This window comes from Phocoena sinus, chromosome 21 (assembly GCF_008692025.1).
Source record: "Phocoena sinus isolate mPhoSin1 chromosome 21, mPhoSin1.pri, whole genome shotgun sequence".
Classification (NCBI taxonomy): domain Eukaryota; kingdom Metazoa; phylum Chordata; class Mammalia; order Artiodactyla; family Phocoenidae; genus Phocoena; species Phocoena sinus.
Genome location: NC_045783.1, coordinates 8,947,539 through 8,969,938, shown reverse-complemented (window position 1 = coordinate 8,969,938; position 22,400 = coordinate 8,947,539). Strand labels below are relative to the sequence as shown.

Below are 22,400 nucleotides of genomic sequence, written 5' to 3'. Positions count from 1 at the left end.
TATAAGATATATTTCAACAAAAACCAGAGAGCTTATATTATCATACTCTGAAATACAACTACTAAAAAGTTTTCACTTTTCAAGGAAACTTGAAATGATTATTAGTAATAATACTTTTACCTCCACCTATTGAGGTATAATTGTCAAAACTGTATAGGGTGAACATGTACAATATGATGCTTTGATACACATATACACTAAAAACTACAGCATTTACTGAAATCAAGGTAATGAACATATCCATCATGGTACACAGGTTTGTTTTGTTTTGTGGTGAGAACTCTTAAGATCTCTGCTCTTAGCAATGGAAAACAGTATGGAGGCTCCTCAAAAAATTAAGAATAGAACTAGCATATGATCCAGCAATCCTAATTCTGGGTATAAGACCAAAAGAAATGAAATCCGTATCTCAAAGAGATATCTGCATTTCTGTGCTTGTTGCAACGTGATTCACAATGGCCAAGATATGGAACCAACCTAAGTATCCACCTATGGACAAATGGATAAAGAAAATGTGATACACACACACACACACACACACACACACACACACACACACACACACAGGACTATTACTCAGCCATAATAAAGAAGGAAATCCTACCATTTGTGACAACATGGATGGACCTGGAGGGTATTATACTAAGTGAAATAAGTCAGAGAAAGACAAATATTGCATGATCTTACTTATATGTAGAATCTAAATTAAAAAAACAAGTAGAACTCATATAACCAGACAGTAGAATGGTGGCTGCCAGGGGCTGAGAGTAAGGGAAACAGGGAGATTTGGTCAAAGGGTACAAACGTCCAGTTGTAAGATAAGTTCTGAGGATCCCAATATACACTACGATGACTAGAGTTAATAATACTGTATTGTATACTTGAAACTTAATTAGTTATTATTGCAATTACCTTACTGTCCACTCTCTGAACCACCCACAAGCACCCTAGACCCTCACTTCTTGGCCTGGTCCACAGACCAGGGACACCCACATCACCCAGGAACTTGTTGAAATGCAGAATCTCGGTACCTTCCTCAGATCTCCTGAGTCGTAATCTGCATCGAAAGAAGATCCCAGGTGATTCCTACACACAATAAATTGAAGAAGCATTGGACTAGAATATATCACCATTTCAGGCACATGTTACGCCCTTGAAAAAGTTTGCTAAATAGATACATATGTACTTCGGTACAAATTCTATGGTTCTCACACTATATTTTTACTAAGTTGTAGACTTTTAGTAGTATGATGACCTGGGGACTTCCCTGGTGGCATAGGGGTTAAGAATCCGCGTGCCAATGCAGGGGACACGGGTTGGAACCCTGGTCCGGAAGATCCCACATGCCACAGAGCAACTAAGCCCGTGCGCCACAACTACTGAGCCAGCGCTCTAGAGCCCGCGAGCCACAACTACTGAGCTCGCATTCCACAGCTACTAAAGCCTGCATGCCTAGAGCCCGTGCTCCGCAACAAGAGAAGCCACCGCAATGAGAAGCCCGCGCACCGCAACGAACAGTAGCCCATGCTCGCCGCAACTAGAGAAAGCCTGCAAGCAGCAATGAAGACCCTACGCAGCCAAAAATAAGTAAATACATTTATATAAAAAAATAGTAAAAAAAAAAAAAAAATAGTATAATGACCTGGATATATATAGTATTTGGATTTTCAAAAAATTGAATGGTGCATATGGACAATATCCCTGAACGTTAAAAATGATTTACTGTGGTGGAACAACATTGCCAAAACACAAACAGGCGTCAGCATTTGGTTCTAACTCTCCTATCAAAGCAATATTATGACTGCAGTTTTATTTGCACAGAGGTGCATAGCAAAGATAAGACACAGGTTTGAAAAGTTCAGCATAAAAGAAATGATGCTTTTATAATTAAAATATTGAAGGTTATTTGCTGAAAATAGCCTTTTAAAACTAAATACAGGTTAAAAACAAAATTGTGGGGTTTTTTTTTAAAGAAAGATTTTAACTTCAACAGGTTACTGTTGTATTCTAAGGTAGGATTCTGAAGTCTCTATGGCACTGTTTCTTAGAGCAACAAACACGCAGCTAGTTACAGAAATCCTGTACGTTGCAGGCCTTCTGCTGAGCGCTTCACAAGCAACTCCTCATTTGCTCCATTTCACAAGCCTCTGAGGTCCTGTCAGGGCCATTTCCATCTTACAGACAGGGGTCTGGGACTTAGAGGAAACCCACTCTGTGCCATCAAGCTCACAAGCTGCAAAACCATGGCGAGATCCCGTGTCTGAATCAGTAGGCTTGGTTTAGCTACTATTCCAAGCTGCCTGCTTAGGGAAAGAAGATGGGAAAATTCGAGGTCACAGGCCACCCCTGCCCCAGCCAGATGAGAACAGCCTCACAGGACGGCAGGTCCAGCTCTGATGAGGGGACCTGGCTTCTCTCCTAGCCACTAACCCCAAACTGTAGGGCAAGGCACGTGATCTTTCTAGGATGCAGTTTCCTTATCCAACCAATAAAGGGATCACATTAGGAGATTTCCCAAGTTCCAGCTATTCTAACATTTATAATTCACAAAAATAAAACCCTCCAGGATATATACATTTTTAAAGAAATGATGGGCTATAATTGTCTAAAGGGTTTCAAATCAGAGTGACTTAAGCTCTTGTGTTTATTAAAGTCCAAAGATGGGAAACGTTCCTGTTTCTAGCCACTGCTCACAGACAGGACTCACCAAGCTCACATGGCATGTGCCCACAGGATGAAACCCGAGTAATAAATTATCACATCTGTCAGAGACGAATTAGACTGTACAAAATTACCTTATTCTCCTAACCAGTCCTCCATGAAACTGTACAAACTTTAAGAAGAAAGGGAAAATTAGATATTCAGAGTTTGGGGAGAAAGTTTAAATGAAGATATCAAAGCGTACAGCTGGAATACCATGACGTACACATCCGGCTGATTTGGAGAATAAATGAAAGCCCGCCAGCATTATCAGAGGATGGCTGAAATCGAGTTGGCACAATGGCCTCTTAAAAGGCAGTGTGTTTTTAAAAGGGAAATTTATTTAAAAGTGTTAATTTAAGTGTAATTTTGCTTTCTGGAAAAGACCACATACAAAAAGAGAGAGGTGTGACTATAAAAAAACAAAAACAAGAACAAAACACAAATATATTGTATTGTGTGAAATGAATTTATATTCCTAGAGGGGAAATTTTTCCCACTGCCTGTAACACTGATAATTTACAGGAAACGTAATCTTCAGTAACATCAGGTGAAGTGGTTGGGCTTTCCTATGACAGGAGAAATATCACAGCAGAGTTGAGGTTTCTGACGTGTGGTATCTGCCCTGACTTGGTAAAGAACCACACTCTGGGACTCTCTAATCAGTTCCATCTTTAGGGACCAGGAATGTTTTTTTTTTTTTTTCTCTTCGTCATCCTTTGGTCTGGTCTTTTTGCATGTAGTCCTGGTGTAAAATACCACATTTTATCCACAGCTACCACCATTAAATAAATCATATAAATTTCCTATGTTCAAAATATTTATTGATGAACATAGTTTAACTTCATCAACTGTATATATTTGAAATTCTAAATACTGATTTCAGCCAAAATGAAAGCTATCTAAGATGACCTACTCTGATGGTATCTCAGACATCTGCTAAGAAATATGGAAATGAGACACTTCTGGGCAATGAAATGGCACCAGGGTACCTACTAAGAAACCCATGACAATCCTTAGGAGGGAGATTGCAGGGCACGGAAGTCTTCACCCGGGGTATATGTTTGCCTGGTCGTGAACTGGGGATAGAGGACGTGGGAGATTGAAAATAGGCAGGAGTTTCTCCCGGCCCATCAGAGACAGCCTCCTTTCCTCCTCAAGGCAACTTCCAGCAAGAAAGACTCTTCCTTCAGCATCTACTACAGACGGTACATTTCAGGTGAAAACGGAGGGAAATAAGTGCCTTGAAAAGTACACCTGATCGGAAGCTTTTTGAAACACAGCCTTGCCTGCTTGGCTCAGCCGCACTGTTTCCAGTGATTCCTTTGCTGTCTGTTGGGATAAAGAGTCCTCAGGCAGCTAGCTGCCAACGGGAGAGGGAGAGAACGGAAAGGGGGTTTGCGTAGGCCTTGTGGACAGGGGTTGTCACCTAATCACGAAGGTAACGCAAGTGTCATCTGGACGATGCGAGGGAAAGAATGTCTCAGACCAGGTCACAAATTCCCCGTTGCACAGACTTGGCTGTGATCAGACAAATTTCCCTATTGAGTTTGGAGGGTTTGGGATGACTGGGGCTGGTCATTATTTTCCCACCACCTCTCATGTAAATAAGTCAAAGTTGTAGATGGGAAGCCTTAACATTTACACTGTTGGCAATGTCTTTACGATATGCCCCCTTCTAGAAGACTTATAACATCCATTATTGTATTTATACTCACAACTATACGTGACAAGTAAGTTAAGATTTATTACCTTACCTTACACCTAATAACACAGAAAAAGAAGACTGTAAAAGAAGGGGTCACGATGTCTCCACCATGGAGTAACAGGACCAGATCTCGACTTGAAGCGGCCTCACGCTTCCCTTGGTGTCCAATGAGGCCAGACAGAATTGCAGTCATTCTGGGATAATACTGGAGTGTAACATACTTCTTTAATTTTTAATAATAAAAATTTAAATAAAAGTATTTTATTTACTTTTATTTTCCTGACTTAAGAACAGTAAAGAAATATCATCTTGATATATTTAAATAAAGGAAGAAATATAGCTTGGGGCTGTCTCTGTTTCAGTCCCTGCTCTGCCACCTGGCAGCTGTGTGGTGAGATATTTAACCTTCTCTGAGTTCATTTTTCTCGCCTATAAAATGGGGATAATAGTATCTCAAGAAGTGGCAACTGATTACATTTGCCTGGCACATAGCAATACTTATTGAATATTATTATTCAGTGTAAGGTTTTCTTAGAGTAATATATTATTCAAAGAAATTTTTAGAGAAAGATATTTTGAGTACAAGAGGGGTTTAGGAAAGGGGCTGTAATAATACCATATTAATTATGGCCTTAGGCCTCTGCATAGTATGTAGAGGTTCAAGAAAAGTAGAAATTCATATACTGTTGTATACATATATATACACACATACACACCTACGATATTTGTTTATGTTATGCTTGCTCCACAGAAAATGCTGAGGTGCGAACATTCCAATAGGTTTGTTCAACGTAATTATTAAATGTAAAATGGAAAACATAAAAGAAAGGAAACCAATTATTTCAGTTGGTGGTCACGGGGCCATGCTTTATGGCCCCGTCCTCCTCAGGCCTGAAAAACGCCATCGTCTTTCAAAAAGAGTGTGACCAGACTGTACTGTTAACATGAGGGGGGTGAAGGGTACGGAAACGGAAAAACTGGAAACAGTCGCCCCGCGGAGGTGGCGGAAGAGACGGAATTCTGGGCCGTGCAGGTCCCTGGACCGAGTTCTGGAGCAGAAAAAGGGCAGCAGGGAAACAGATCAGGTCTGTAAGTTAGTCAGCACCAGTGTTAATTTCTTGGTTTCCACGATGACACTAGGGCTGTAGAAGACGTGACTGTTAAGGGAAGCTGGGCTGGGTGATATACCAACTCTCTGAGCTGGTTTTACAAGTTCTCTGTGAAATGATTTTAAAATGAATAGTTAACAAAATGAGGAGGGAGCGGAAGGGGTTTCCTTTCTGGTACCCTGGGCAGGTGAACAGAAGGACTGATTTTAGGGCGTCTCTGCTCTGTGTGTGCCTCAATAATCCGTCCTCGTTAGAAATGAAATATACACCAAGTTAGTTATCAATTAAGTGACAAGCTGGATAAACATCATAGGTGTTAACTGACCCTTCAAGGGTTCTCTGAAGCTCACTCAGCTTTGCCAGTTCCTCTGAAGTTCTGTTTTGGCTTCAGCAAGTCACTGATTAGATTGGTTTACTGGTGAAGTTGTGCCTGGTTAATGGGAACAAAATAAAGTGTATTTGTTACAAAATTACTTTTTGCTCTCTTATATGTAATCTTGCATCACCCAGACAGGCAAAGGGGTAGAGTCATGTTGGTTAGTGAATGATTGAACTTAAGCCTTAAAAAATATCATAAAGTAACAGATTTTCTATTGCTATAAGAAGTCAGCTCTAATCTAAATCAGCCAAGAAGCATTCTTGCATTAATGATCACTGAGGTTTTCCAGGGAGGCAGATATATAACTGTCTGCCCCACTGGTGGTACTTCTTCGAATGTTCTACCATCCATATGTCAATTTAATGTTGGTTAAATTGGGCCACGTGGGCCTTCCCTGTGGAGGCTGGCTCCTGAACAAGCGTGCAAGAGACACAAACGTGCTATGGTGAAGACAGGGGTGCAAGTGAGGGGTGCTTGCCGGGCAGAGGAGAAGGCCATACTAGAGGGCAAGGTGGGCCAAGCTCTGAAAAGCCTTGAATGCCATGCTAAGGCCTTCGGGTTTTATTCCGATGACCCATGGCTCAGTCACTGAAGCTTTTTAAGAAACTGATGCATTTAAGTAAGTTTTGGGGCATATTTTAAACACATTTATTAGCCCTTGTTTTCTTTCCTTCTACCCTATACACACACTCTCTGCCATGAAATGGGGTAGATAATTATTCCCAAATATGAGTGCATGTTTTGAAGATAGCAAATGCTCTCTTCCTCGTTTCTCGTCAAGACTCTGTGATGTTCTTAGGAACATCCCTTTAATCATCGTGTCTTAATTTAGAAACCTTAGTAACTTAACTCTGAAATAAAATCAATTTTCTGCCTTCTTGATACTTCCAGAATTAGGAGTTAGATGCTACCCCATCAAATCACTTCAGAAAGTAAGAATGTGTGGCTAGCTTTACTGTTAACCAGGTTTTTAACTGCAGGAAAAAACCGTAATTACTGGACCACGTTGCAAAGACAACTAGGCATGACGGCTCTCTCTTAAAGGAGGGTATTGATAAGAGGCCAACCTATCTAAAATTAGAACCTGATGAGTTAAAAACAAATTCAGCTTCATCTGATGTACACAGAGTCGATTAGGCTTAAGTGATGACACCCCGGCCACGTTTAATACATGGATAATTTTGGGACTTTACATCATCCACCGCTTTTAGACTGCCTCTGCTGTAGCCATGGCAACCCTTACATAAAACATAGCTGAGTTGGTAATTTTACTCCAAATGAAATGAAAATAAGGCTAATCCTATTATTGTTCTTAACAATTTCCCAAGTAGCTTCTTCTCAGAGTGCCCTTGCTTGTATAGTCTGTCTTTTAAAAATAGATTATTGGAAAATTATACGTGTGTGTGCCCTCTCTCTACTCACACCATTAGCACTGTCCTACTGCTGCTGCCGTGTAACCTTGTGCCTGAAAGGAGGTGCATCCACCTACACGGCCACTTAGTATTTTTCTTGCAATTCGGCAATGGGTAAATCTTTTAAATGTACCAGTTTAGACCATGAAGCATTTCAGAGGCAGTCACTTGAAAGTTACGGTTAAATAATAGTCTTGAAGATAAGCCCTATTACGCATTTGTATAAATCTGAGAAGGTAACTCAAGTGATCCTGTTTTGTATCGTAAATGTGCCCGTGTGTGTTGCAGTACTGATTTAGGAAAACCATCTTTTCCTTTTCTGCCTCCACTGGAGAGCCTTCTGTTGAATAGGGGTCCTATGCCATGTCAGGATCTTTCTAATTGTGATAAACACTCAGTGTCATCCCTGACCTTGTCCCTGCTGTCCCTGACTCTCCCGATGCAGCGTGTGTGCTAAATGGCTTCTCAAGTGGCCCATCTCCCCTACGGTGGTTGTCTGCCCAAGGCTTCAGGATCCAAAGTGCAGTCCTGAAACAGAGAAGAGGAAACTTCCTGACAGGCCATTAAGCTCAGACCTGGGTTCTTCCATTGGGGGGACGCTCTTACAGTAAAAAGGAAACACAGTTTGGGTTCAGGGGCCTGCAGATCCAGCTGCACCTCTGCCAGCGCTCTCTCAGCTTTGCCATCTCTCACCCTTTGTGCCTCTCAGTCATCAGGAGAATATAATGATCAGTACAACTCTCTGATAATGGCTGTCGAAACAGAGAAATCATGATGAACCAACAGGTAACCCAGTTTATCAGACCAGAAGGCACCCAGGGTCAAAGTCCCACGGACAGCTTTTCCATCAACTACCCAATTCTTCCCAACTGCTGCTGGATCATTGATCTTGGTATCCTGGCAAATACGGGGAGATTTCAGACAGCTGGAAAACGTCTTCCAGTCTGAATCCAAACACCAGGAAGACACAGGGCCATTTCTCTGGCTGCCACGACAATATTCTCTAAGTCACGATTGTGAGTTGTTGCGATCAGGCCCCGCAGGTTGCTGTGGCCTCACCTGGCATTTCCGACAGATGGCAATTTTAGCAGATTCAAGACCCCGTCCGAGCACATTTTTCTGAGTCTGGTATTGAAGTTGAAGGGGACCCGTGTTGGGGGAAAGGACCGATGGAGATAAAACAGAGGGGAGGAGAGGACGCAAAAGAAACCAGCGGGGATGAGAAAAGAAGACACAGGTAAAACCAAGTCAAGTAACATTGTCTCTCTCCTGGGGACCGCTTACTGAAGACACGTGAACTGAAGGTGGTCTCCCTGCTCAAGGCGGTCACGTGGTGTGGGAATGTGCCGTGAGGCCTCCTGCGAGGCTCTGCGCCACCGGGACTGGCATCTGTGTTCAGCATTCCTATTTTTCTTTCAGACTTGGATATGGACATCTGAGTTTCCTTTCCTACATAAACGGCATTTGTTTGGCGAAAGCCAACCTTGACTGTGGAGTCATCCTCCGATATGCCTACTTTTTTTTTCTCTCCCCCAGCCCGACACCTCACCATCCAGGTGACGCCCATCATCTCTAGAATCTCTCACAAATAAGGCCTTTACCATGAGGCCCTGAATTTCCGAGAAACCGTCACCATGTAGTTTTGCATGGCAATGATTTTCCGGAAACCCAAACAAGGTGACTTTAGAGCTAGGAGGGTGTTGCATCACTGAATCTCCTACAGTGATACACAGAGAAAGGCACTCAGTAGATGTTGAGTGAATTGATTTAAAAGCTCATTTAGGATAGCCCCTTTTTATACAAGCAGTTCAATGATTTATCCAAGGTCACAAGGAAGGTTTGGGACAGAACTTGGAGCAAAATCCAGGACATTCAGCTTTCAGTTTGGTATCTGTTTCCACTAACTCTGATGTTACAAAAAGGTAGATAGATAATAACATAAACCAATCCTTGAGTCTTTAAATTGTATAACATGAAATAAGCAAAAGGGTAAGCTTGCCTGATCTAAAAGTATTGCTCAGATCAATGAAATGAAAAACAAAGATCACAGAGGCAGTGGTTATTTTTCTTTTAACTGAAGTAGCATTTAACATAAGAACAATAAAACTAACGAAAGGAAATGACTTAAACTATAAATATGAATCCTCTGCTTTGAGTTTTGAGTCTTGGAAAATAAAATTCAATGTTGCTAATTGGTTTAAAACGTAGAACAGTTTATGACATTTGTCAGGTTTGATATTTTTATCCTTTGGTCTTTGTACTGAAATACAGACTTAAACCTATAGAGATGTTCAGAATCATTCATTTCATCTCCTCCACCAATGCATAAACAGCCAACATTTCCTCTATCCCAACTTAATTTGAACACACATATTGTCAAGTTTCCTTACTGTTCAAGACCTGAAATAGATAACAGCTGCAGCTTTTAAAATGCTAAGAAATTGAAAAAATAAAACCAAAAAAAATCCAGTTCAACCCATAACAAACGACATAATTTAAAGTATACCTTAAGTCTTTAAACATTTATTCTTCGAATTCTCCCGTTTTAGTTGTACTTATAGACACAGCTAGAGCTGCTCCCACACAAGAAACACCATACACCAGAGACTGTAATGGATCTGATCAGGTTTTTTTCTGTTGCCACTAGCGTACACACCAGAGAACTGATCGTCAGATGACTGGCATTATCTATGTATCAGATTAGTATTTATGGTTTGCCTGTGACCCTCATAGGTGGTTACATGATTTGGTGCAGCATCTCCAGGGAGGAAAAGACATACACAATCACACATCTGCAGCAGAGGCGACAAACGGCTGGTGACGTGACATTTTTAAATCTCCACTGTCTAAAAATATCTGTTTACACTGAATCAGCTCCAGACCAAATCCAAAACTAGCTTAGCTCACTTAGCTGCCATCTTCTGTGTTGCTTTATAAGAATCCAAGATGAGACATGATACGTTCCAGTGCCCAAGGCCAGATAACATCTCCAGCTCCAAATACCAGCACAAAGACATCTTAGAAACTTGGAAATCAGTCACAATATAGATGACATTTTAGCAGCCAACAGCGGAAGGCAAGGAAAGAACACAACTTTGTAAAGTCTGTTGTGGGAAGTGGGAAGGACATTTCTTGTCCAGTACTCACCATATGGAGGGCGCTTCTGTCCCGCTGATCTCTAAGAAGTCATATCCTTCTTCGAGCTGAAAGTCAGTGAAGACTAAGGCAATGGTGTCCCCGGGTTCTGCGAGGATGGTCCACGTACAGTCGGCGTTGTTCTCGTACTCTGAAGGGAAGTAGGGGCTGGAGATGCTGCCGCTCGTCCCCCGTAAGGTCCCTCCACAGGCCCCCTCAGCTGCACAGGACAGAAACAAAGAAAGCGTACTTGAAAATGGCCTCGTACACAAGCACCTCCACAAACTGTCGCGCTCGATCAGTGACACATTTTCTGAACCCCAAATAGCGACACGCAACCTGACAAAGGGTCTCTCCTGGTTTGTTAGTTTAGTTCTACAGAAAGACTTCAAAAGTCTACCCATTACACCGTGTTGTTAACTGAACTGCCACTATAGAAAGAAGTGAAATTGTGTCTTTTCTAAAATCTGGAACGTGCAGTTACTATACACCTGACATTCACACACAGCTGAACCGTATTTTCAAAGGTTTTCTCTGCATCTTGGAAGATGGACGTAAGTTGGCAACACTGTGAGTCTTAACAGTATGTGGCCATCATTTCTTCCTTTTCTGAGAGCTGGCTTGAAAATACAGTGATCTTAAAAGAAGCAGTTGCCCTAATCTTTATGTCCTGTAGAGTTTGGAATGTGCACTTGGTTTTGAATTTCAGATAAGTTCTTGAATGATATGATAATGGAGACACATCAACTCATAAAAAAGTTCTGAGTAGGAAATAGTTGCATGAAAACTTAAAATGGATTATCTTGGAAAAGTGACAAGGAAAAGGGCAGTAAGATAAAATACATTTAGGATACAAATTAGCATTGGAATAAATATTGTTTTGAAGAGAAATGGATCCTGTAACTTTCTCCACAGAGTAAAAATTAGATGGTATTCAATTTATATAATCATCTATTACAAAATGTTATGTATGTAGTAAACTGTATATATAGGGTAGATAAATATTTGTGAAATAACATGTTTTAAGACAAGTCTGTGAATACCGTCCCTCCCTTCCCTCTTTCCTATCAGACAATCCTAGCAAACAGTATACACTTGGCCCTCAGCATCCACAGATTCTACCAACAGATGAAGAATATACAAAAAAATTCCTAGAAAGTTCCAAAGAGCAAAACTAAGTCTGCTGCATGCCCACAACGCTTTACATAGTATTTTCATTGTATTAGGTATTATATATATTCTAGAAATCATTTAAAGTATACAGGAGGATGTGTGTAGGTTATACGCAAATACGATGCCATTTTATGTAAGGGACTAGAGCATCCGAAGATACCAAGGGACAACTGTATTTAACAATTAGGGACATCAGCGTTACAATTAGAACGATAGACAAAGTCAGCCTGTTACCAAGATGGGAAACTTGCCTTTGGCAGCTTGTGGGACTAGACGGACGAGATCACTTGGAACAGATATTTACATTGGCTACTGAATAAATAACTGTGTATATAAGCATATCACACTTATATACAAAAAGTTGATACACACACACACACACACACACATATATATAAACTTAAAAGTTTTCACATCCAATGCTGTGGTTGGGTGATTACATGAAATGTATTAAATCTGACAGCAAAGACTGCATAAGTGGTTTGTAATTCAGCTGCCTAGCAAACAGCTCTCCTTCCCAAGTGTTAGAGGAGAAACACTCAGATCAAATTATTCTGGATTTTTGAAACTGTAACCTATGCGCTGAAGCATTGTTTATGATTTAAAAGACCTCGAAACAGTTGTATTTGTGTGCATAATACACTATAACCATAAAATAAAAGTGAAGAGGGTAAGAAGCATACTGGGTTCTTTGGGAAAATAGCTTGGTGACCTTGACCGAACAGAGGTGATACTAAACCTATCTGACAAGAGTATGTATGCACAGGTACCAAACATCAACCACGGACCTTGGCTGTAGCTCTAGGGCAGGGCCGTGGAGTTCCTCCCCTGCAGCCTTTCTCCCTCTGGTCACTCAACTGTCGGAAGATCTGAGGACCTGTAGAAGGTGTCTACTGAGCTGGGGTGACATCATGTTTCCAGGTACTCCAGGAAGTGGCTATATATTACCTGGTATAGGAATATTTTATCAGCTGACAGAACTGTGCTGGTATCTGCAAGATGATATCAGCACTGATCTCTCAGCAACACATCTACCTTCTGTTTAAAAGGGTGGTTGAACTGGGTAACCTCCAGTGTCACTTCCTTTGATCCAATGACTCTAAGAGTTTAGACGCTAAGTATCTAGATTTTCCTAGGACTTCAGCTGAGGGCTTAAGCAGGTCATGGAGAACCACGCTTGGATGGGCTAGCGAGTGAGTTCTGTACTCACTAACTCCAGAAGAGCCTGGGGTGCCCAACACAGGCGCAGCCAAGTGGTGCGATTTTATGGCTACTCTGTTGAGACTAGGAGTAGATTGTATGAGGAAGACAAAAAGAATAGAAAATGAAACTAAAGAGAAAGAAAATAAAAAAGTTGGTAGAGAACAAAAACTATAATTCTTCCAAGGCTGCAATCACCATTGTGTTTTCTCTGGTAGATATTTTAATGACCACAGAACATTTTTAAGTGAGTTACAGTTAGAATTATGTCAGGCTAAACAGATGCAGGATGTATTATAATTCTTAATGCAGCATTTCAAATAAAATATTACAGAACACTATCAGGTAGTCTGATTGATGATATCTTCTTTGATAATTAAGCACATAAAACAAAACAAAAATTATTCATACCACTCACTGGATAACAAACTTAATAAAAAACTGTACAGAGTGAGGTCAGATGTGTATGTGTGTTTGAACATGTCTGTGTGTGTTTGAAAGCAACTGCAATGGTGCTTCACATGTTTTTCCAACAAAACATTTGAACAGTTGTAGCTTCTTCCCCAGTTTTGTAAGATAATTTGTTTTCTAAACTATAACATTTTACACATCTAAAATGTAATAGCATGTGAGGAAGGGTAACATAAGCCCAGCCTTCTCTCCCCTTGGTGGGGAAATTTTAAACTGTAACTTACATGGAGTATCAGATAAGACCCAGAGAGATTTAGTACCAATTCCCACAAGACTAACCCTATTAAAACACACCTCAATGGCATTCTTCACTTCCCAGCCTTACCTCCTCACTAGTTCACTTTGCTTCCTGAATCACCTCCCAAATACTTTAGCTGCATTAAGTCTGGATCTCAGAGTCTACTCTCGTGGGACTGAGGCTAGGAAAATAGAGGTGTCATGGGTACTTGATAGGACCACAGGGAGCCCAGATAGTTGGTTAAACATTATTCGAGTGTGTCTGTGAGGCTGAAGACCTGAATAGAACAAGAATGTGGATTAAGAGAGAATTCACTCTCTTGGATTGACTGCCTTCAACATGGACTTGGGCTGGAACTTACAGCCCTGTCTCCCCTGGATCCAGCTCGCTGACTGCAAGTGCTAAGACTCAGCCTCCAAATCCAATGAGCCCAGTCCTTTAATAAATCTCTTTATATTTCTCAAAATCTCCAAAAAAAAAAACCCTGAAAATCATGTATGATATTTTACTTACTTTTGTATCTCACCATATATTATTTTTAAAGTGCCCAATAAAAAATACTGACGATAACTGAACTTTACTAGAGCAACTGCTGGTATCTCGATGGACCCGAGGATGAAGCTGACACTTCTATGACCTTAGCCTTGGGCTAAGGCAATGGGTTACGTCAGCTGGTCTTTACAGCACTATGCAATAGACTCTATTGTGGTTCAATATGCGTTTATTGATTTCGCTTTTGTTGTCATTTGTAATAGTAAGACTAGTATAGCAGCAATAGTAGTAGTGACAGTTCAGAGTTCAGAGACGAAAATCTCTCAATCTGAAGGCCCCAAGGAACATAGAGACACAGTATCATATATCCCCGTCCTAATTTTTAACTACATCACCAATTTCCAAGGGAAAATTATGAAAATATGAGATGTCCACAGTCATAAAATATTCACTCATATCTCTTTTTCAGTTATCTGCTCGGGAAACGTACATGAATGAAGATCCTGCATTTTCTAGGAGGTACCTACACCTCATTATTACAGGTGTCTCCTATAATAAAGAGCAGCAAGGAGAAAGCAAATTCCTTTTTAAAGTTATTATAAAGGGATAACACTGAGATCATGCTTCTCAATCTCTCCACCACTGACATTTGGGGCCAAATAATTTTTTGTTCTGAGAGGCTGTCCTTTGCATTGTAGAAGGTTTAGCAGCATCCTACCCTGTACCCACTAATTGCCAAGATTATCGCCCCCACTGTGACAGCCAAAAATGTCTCCAGACATTGCCGACTGTTCTCTGGGGACAGAACTGCCCCTCATTAAGAACCAATTATTTAGATGAATTTAGTGCTTTTTCCAGTTCTTTTCACTGGTATTATATAGATCCTTCTAAACAAGAGGAATTAAAACCATATTAAAATGCTGTGTAGCATTCTTTCTTTGAGTCAAGATAAATCATCGATTAGATATTTGACCTATTTAAACTTATTAAAACACAGGAAGACTATAAATATTTCCCCTTAGATAATATGTTTATTTAAAGTAATTTAAAAGAATTCTAGTTAGTGCAATAGTATTTGAAAATACTCTCATTTTGGTACACTTTTACACAGTTTTTTGATAAAGAAATTAATTAGGAAATAGCTATCAAATGTTCCAAACTAAAATATGTTATCTCTTTAGAAAAACCGAAAAATCAGTAGAGATATAATAAATTTATTGTTGTTTTTATTTAACATATCTCTAACACTAGGATTAGTATTTTGATGGAAAATATGTGTGTGACAAATGTAATTTAAATTATTTTATATGACAAATTATATTTTTAAATACATAAGTTTATAATTTCTGAGATATGTTTTCACAAGGCAGGCCTCACTGGTTATAAATCAGTAACATTGCAAAAACATAGTTAAACTAAACAATGTAACACTTTTTCTCTAATTATTCATAATTAAAATACTGAAATCAAATGCTTTACTTGAAAATTAGATATAGAGGTTTCAAAACTAGAGATCATTAGCTAGATTTATATATATATATATAAATATAAAACATATACATTATACATAATGGCCACAGACCTTTGGAATCATCTCTTAATGCTGTTTACACACACACACATACACTTACAAGCACACACACAATAGTACTGAAAACTAAATGATCTTACTCTCATCTTTTCTCTGGAATCTGTTTCATTCAAATTAACTAGACTGATCCTTTTAAAATTTAACTTGAATCTTAAAAATTTCCACTCAAAACTGTTAAACTTTCCGTATCCCCACTCGGAATAAAATCAAACCCGACCAGGACCTGAGAAGCCCTAGGTGATCTGACCCCATGCCCCCATCTCACGCCCACGTTGCCTGGCCTCTGTCCAACCCAACTCTCCTCATCCCCCTCTAACCATGGCCTGCTGGGACCACAGCCAAGTGTGTCCCTGCCCCAGGGCCTCCGCACTCACCATCCTGCCTTCCAGTCTGCTCATTAGTCCCCTTCCTGGGTCCACCTTCTCTGACCGCTGTGTATGAACTGGCATCTACTTTGGACCATTCCCTGTCTCTTCATCCTGCTCTGTTACTTCTTAGCACTTTGCTAAGGGCAAAGCATTGAACCATAAGCTTTACGAGTTTGCCTTTGCACAGGTCTGCTATTCCTAGTAGGCGGCCTGGAACTCAGTAAAATTCCCCGCCCCGCCCCCGCCCCGCCCCCGCCCCCGCCTCATTGTGTGAATGACTCAGCATTTCCTGTACATATACCAGTTACCTGGAGCCTATACTCAGTCACCTTCAGTAGGAAAAATGGGACTACAGTAATATATATTTCTGGGCCTAAACATGGCATCAAACTATATCATTTCAAAGAGTAGAAATAGAAAAGTTAATTTATGTATAGAAATAGGAGGCATTTTCAAGCATGAAGTTAAAAAAAATAATACTCTACTAGAAACAACAGCAAGCCTCTAAGCAGCGAGGTATTTCAGACGAAAATTAATTGCCAAGAAGAAGGTTTCATCATGGTAGCAGGTCCAGGAGGGGTTTAGCTGATGGCTTGTTTTGCTTTGTTTGTTCTCATCAAGTAGCTAAGCCACAAGTCCAGAAATATTATTTTTATTCTCAGCAGAGCAGTGGGGAAATTTCTAGAAGAATTAAAGCCAAGGCAGGCAGAGAAAGCAAAATAATCAGAGCAAAACATTAAGAAAGGGAGATTATGAACAATCTTCCCGGAAACTGAAGAATTATTTCAAGCTCCGTAAGCATCTGATGTAAACTTAAAAACCACGTATAAAAAGTAAAATGTATTAAAAAAAAATAAGTAACCATTAAAATAAAATAAATAATTCTGGCCAATATTTAAATAATATAGTTATATGAACATAATGTAAGCTTCTTTTATCCCTGGATGTTCACAGCAGTACAAATGTATCAAAAATTTTACTTGAACATTAATTTTGCTATATCCAGAGCAATGTTTTGTCTGGAAGCTGAAAAACTGGGGGGACTCTAAGTAAATGCTATTTAGAATTCCATCATCTCCCCCCATACACCTTTTTTTTACACATTACGCAGAAAGAAAATGAAGATAGGTTCGAAACTGCCAGGTAAATACTTGACTGTAAAAATCAGCACACAAAATACTTCTTAATAAAATGATGCATACAGGCCTCCCCTGGTGGCACAGTGGTTGAGAGTCCGCCTGCCGATGCAGGGGACACGGATTCGTGCCCCGGTCCGGGAAGATCCCACATGCCGCGGAGCGGCTGGGCCCGTGAGCCATGGCCTCTGAGCCTGCGCATCCGGAGCCTGTGCTCCACAGCAGGAGAGGACACAACAGTGAGAGGCCCGCGTACCGCAAAAAAACCAACCAAACAAACAAAAAGATGCATATAATATTGAGTCACTTCACTCTATATTTTAAAAACTGTGCTCCTAGGACATCCACACGTAGGAGTCACAGGTTACAAGTAGCAAATAAAGTCAACTGGTTGGGCTTTGTTCCCACACCAAATGTCTATTAGAGCAATTATTTCTTTAAATCCGTGTCCTATATTGAATTTTCAAAAAATCTTGTATTTGGGAAAAAAAACATTCTACAGCTTAAAGGAGCCTGAATGCCATCAAGTTAATCCACGAAGCAGATAAGGTTTTTAATAAAAGATGTGTTTGAACCTACTGATTTCTGTAAGTGGGGAAAATAATTCTATCTGTAAGCAGAAATCAGAGTGCACTATTTCCCCAAGGAATTTCAAAACTTTAAAAAATTTTCATCCTAAACTGTAAAATTATTATAAGCGTTGCCTGGGTATAAATGCTGCTAGGAATGTATCTTAAGGGCATGATTCAAAATACAGAATAAAACATTATTTAGAGACATACTTTGCCATATTTATCATAAAGAAAAATTGAAACCAACTAAATGTTTAACAACAGATAAATCACTAAATAAAGTATGTTGCACCCAAACCAAACCATGCAGTGTTTACCAAGCATTTGCAACATTGCTTCAACAAATTCCTGACCTAGAATATTGAATTTATAAAATGCAGGGTATACAGTGGGTTGTATAGTTTCTTCTCAATTTTAAAAATTGTATGAAAAGCATCCAGGAAAGAAAAAAGAAATGCACACACATTTATAATGTTCAATGTCTAATACTAGGCAATAGTCTCTAATATACTTTTCCTAGGGCTGTGTAGAATATTGGTACCTACAAGTCAGACTGCCTGGGTTCGAATCCAGGTTTTCCCACTTTTGTGTCACAAGTTCTCTTCTCTGGGCCTCAGTTTGGTTATTTATAAATGAAGATAATACTGGCATCTATTCACAGGGTGGTTGGGAAGGTTAGACAGATCAATAGCTGTGAAGTGCTCAGGACAATACTAAGGACTCAGTAAAAATAGCTATTATTATTTTCTCCCATCTGGCATGCAACGATCACTCAATGATAGTTTATTTAATTATTTTGACCATTGTATCACTGCTTTGAGTAAAACTGCCCTTCCAAGTCTACACACTGTTTTCACCAGGAGTTTAGCAGCTGCTTCAGAAGGAGGGGAGAGTCACACAGAGCCCAGTCACCAGGAGGCAGCCTCCTTCCCCAGGTTTCCACTCCTCCAGGGGCTGGAATGAAAGGGGGCCCAGATCTTTTGCTACTGTTCTTGTAGCCTCACCACCACCTATGTCACACCTGAGACCATCAGGAGATTAACCTCTTAACATCCTTCATCCTTAGGTACTGAAGACACTGGAAGAAACGCTGGTCTCCTAGGTCACCCCTCATCCCCTCAGACCCTCATTCGCTCAAAGTTCTACAAAGCTCACGTGTCTGACCCCTACCTCTCCCAAGCTCTTAAAAACCTTCCGCTAGGTCCTCTGAAACTCAAGGTCATCTATCAGCAAAACTTCCTGTGTCTCAGCCACTTCTGAGGTATCCCCTCACTTCTTTCTCATGGAAGCCGGCTGTCTTCTCAGAACGTTGCATCATGAAATCCTCCCCAAGGTCAATGTTAAGCATCCATAGCCCAAGTACCACTGTCCCTAGAGCTGGACTACATGCCCACCAACACACATCTCATTACGACTTCTGGCCTGCTTTTGTTCTTTCCCCAGCGTGGAGTCTCTCGTCCTCAGAATCCGACACCTTCTTCCCTGGAGTCATCTACAACATCCCCTGGGCAGCCCCACTAGTCCTTGCAGATGTTTACTTCTGGCTCGCTATCAGTTTCTCCAGCTCTACATTTGTCTTGATTCTTGCTGATTTCAGTATCGAGTTAGATCATCTTCTGAATATTGGCCTCTTAGTTCATTCGGCCCCTCTTCCAAAAACCTAACCCCACACAGTCATTCATTCCCACCATCACCCTTCATCTTCTCAGTACCAATAAATGATCATTTTCCAGAGCTGCAATGTGGGGTGTCCCATTCTCAGACCTCCACTTTCTATATTTCCAGGTCACTGCCTCCAATACCTTAACTTCAATAATTCTTTGACACCGATAGACCTACAGTTCCCTGATCTTGACATTTTTTCACTTCCTTCCCCTCAGGCGCCTCATGTCCCCATTTCTCCCCTTGCCATCCTCTGATTTCATGGCCATCATTTCAGTCATTTCAGTCATTTTCAGTCATTTCAGTCATTGCCTGAGGTCTGCCGTAACTCCACTGTCAACACCTTAGACTCAAATCAGGGCAAATGCACACTTTCTCCCATGGTAAACTGGCTGGAGAAAAACCCAAAACAAAAATACACTGATGGGTCTCACTTTAAATTAAGGACCACATCCAAGTTGGCTTTCAATGGTGACATTCCTACTTTGTTCCCTTCATCCATTCAGTCCTCTTTCGGGGGGAATGACCATTTTGTACCCTCTTCCTCATCCACCTGCCAGCATCTCCTACCACATCCTTAATACTACATGGTGATTTTGTCTCCTATTTCCCTAAGAAAACAGAAGCAATCAAAGGAGACATTTTACAATCTTTTGATCACCTATCTGCTTTTCTGCTCATAAAATTTCCTTCCTATATGAATGATAAACGCTCTTAACCTAGGGTTAATGCTGTCTGTGCTCTTGCTTTCATCCCTGAACAAGTTTCTAAGCCAAACCTCCCAACAAATGATCATTTACCCTTTTTATTGGAGAACTGCTCTCAGCATACAAACATGTTATAATTTTCCCCATTCAAAAATGTTTTTTTTTAAAAGCAACTATCTTTTGATTCCACATCTATTTTCCAGTCTCCATATCTACCTTTAACTTTATTTATAAAAATCCCTTTCCCAGCAACACATCTCAAGAAATGTATATAATTGCAATCTTTAATTTCTTCCCATCCTCTACTGAACCCACTTGAGTCAGGATTTTGTCCTCAGGGGTCCACAAGAACTGCTCTTCTCACGTCAGCCACACCAACAAATCCAATGGTCAGTTCTCAGTTCTTATCTTATACAAGCACTCAACAACATCCCACAGTTATCCATCTCCACCTCCTTGAAGGACTTTTCTCAATATACTTTTTTTTTTTTTTTTTTTTTGTGGTACGCGGGCCTCTCACTGCTGTGGCCTCTCCCGTTGCGGAGCACAGGCTCCGGATGCGCAGGCTCAGCGGCCATGGCTCACGGTCCCAGCCGCTCCGCGTCATGTGGGATCCTCCCGGACCGGGGCACGAACCCGCGTCCCCTGCATCGGCAGGCGGACTCCCAACCACTGTGCCACCAGGGAAGCCCCTCAATATACTTTTAAAACTTCCTTTTACCTTGAAATAATTGCAAATTCATAAGAAGTTGCAAAAATAGTCCAGGGTGATTCTGTGTACCCGTCCTCCATTTTCCACCAATGATTACGTCATACAAAGGTGTAGTATAGCCTGACACTAGTACAACGTGTACATATGCTTTTATTCACTACTACTTTATATACTACACACGTGGATGCCTCTAATCTTATTGACCATTTCTTCTCAGCCTCCTCATTATTTTGATTCCATCTCCCAATCCTTAGTGCAGTGCCCGGTATTCAGTATTTGGACCTCTTTTCTTCCTAACTGCATTTACTACCTGGGTGATCTCATCTAGTTTCAGTTATGTGGATGTAAATACGGTACATATGTTGACAGTTCTCAAATTTGTAGTTCCATTTCAGATCTCTCTTGAATTTCAGTTTTTTGTATCCACCTGCCAACCTGACATATCCATATGGATGTCTAAATAGCATTCCAGACTTACTAACCCCCAAATCATATTCTTGACTTTTCCTTTTCCAAATCTGAAATTCCCTAGCTTTCTCCCTTTCAGTAAACCGGAACCCCATTCTTCCAGTGGCTTAGATAAAAATAGTGCCATCCATGACTCTCCTGTTTCTCTCATAACTTGTAACCACTGCATCGTAAAATTCTACTGGCTCTTTCTTTTTTGTTTGTTTGTCTGTTTTGTTTTTATAGCAGCTTTATTCATAATTGTTAAAACCTGGAAGAGACCAAGATGTCCTTCAATAGATTAACGGATAAACAAACTCTGTTGCATTTATATAATGGGATATTATTCCGAAAACTAAGGAATTGAACTACCAAACTACAAAAAGACATGGAATAGCCTTAAATGCATATTGCGAAGAGAAAGAAGCCAATCTGAAAAGGCTGCATACTGTATGGCTTCAACTATATGACATTCTGAAAAGGTAAAACTCTAGAGACAGTAAAATGATCAGGGGTTACCAGGGTATCTGGTGGAGGGAGAGGTGAACAGGTGGAACACAGAGGATTTTAAGGGCAGTGAAGCCATTCTACATGATACTGTAATGGTGGATATATGGCATTATGCATTTGTCAGAGTGTATCGATATCATTTCATCAGTTGTAACAAAGGTACCACACTAATGTAAGATATTAAGAATAGGAGAGACTGCGCAGGGGGCAGAGGAATTAGTATATAGGATGCTCTCTAGTTCCTGCTCAAGTTTTCTGTCATCTTAAAACTGCTCAAAAAAATGAAGTCTGTAAGTTTTGTTTTTTTTTAATGCAATGATAAAGAATAAGAATGATAGGATAAAGAGTGCCCTGGGTCAAGGGCGGGAGGGAATCTACTGTCCAGTAGGTCTTCAGAGGAGTCTCTCGGAAAAGTTGACCCTTCTAAGCTGTATTCTTAACCCAAATGCATTGTGCTGCCTTCCCTGCTCCTACTGCCTCTCAACATGACATCACCCCTCACCTTGAAGCCTGCAGTGGCTTCCTCACAGGTTTGCCCACTTTGCTCTTCCCACCATACATTCTTTGCTCAACAGAGCAGCCAGCGTAAGGCTCTTACGTTCAAAATGAGATGATGCCACTTCTCTTGTCAAAACCCACCAAGCAACTGGTCACCACAGCTCAATCAAATGTCACTGT

At 40.6% G+C, this 22,400-nt stretch overlaps 1 protein-coding gene across 1 annotated transcript in view; it reads right to left on the bottom strand.

Moving 5' to 3' along the window:
* The window catches only part of CSMD1 (CUB and Sushi multiple domains 1), a 1,813,702-nt gene that overhangs the window by 873,534 nt on the left and 917,768 nt on the right, over positions 1 to 22,400 (bottom strand). Inside the window, exon 5 of the mRNA XM_032618622.1 lies at positions 10,456 to 10,663. Coding sequence (XP_032474513.1) covers positions 10,456 to 10,663 — 208 coding nt within the window. The remainder of the gene's footprint in view (positions 1 to 10,455; positions 10,664 to 22,400) is intronic.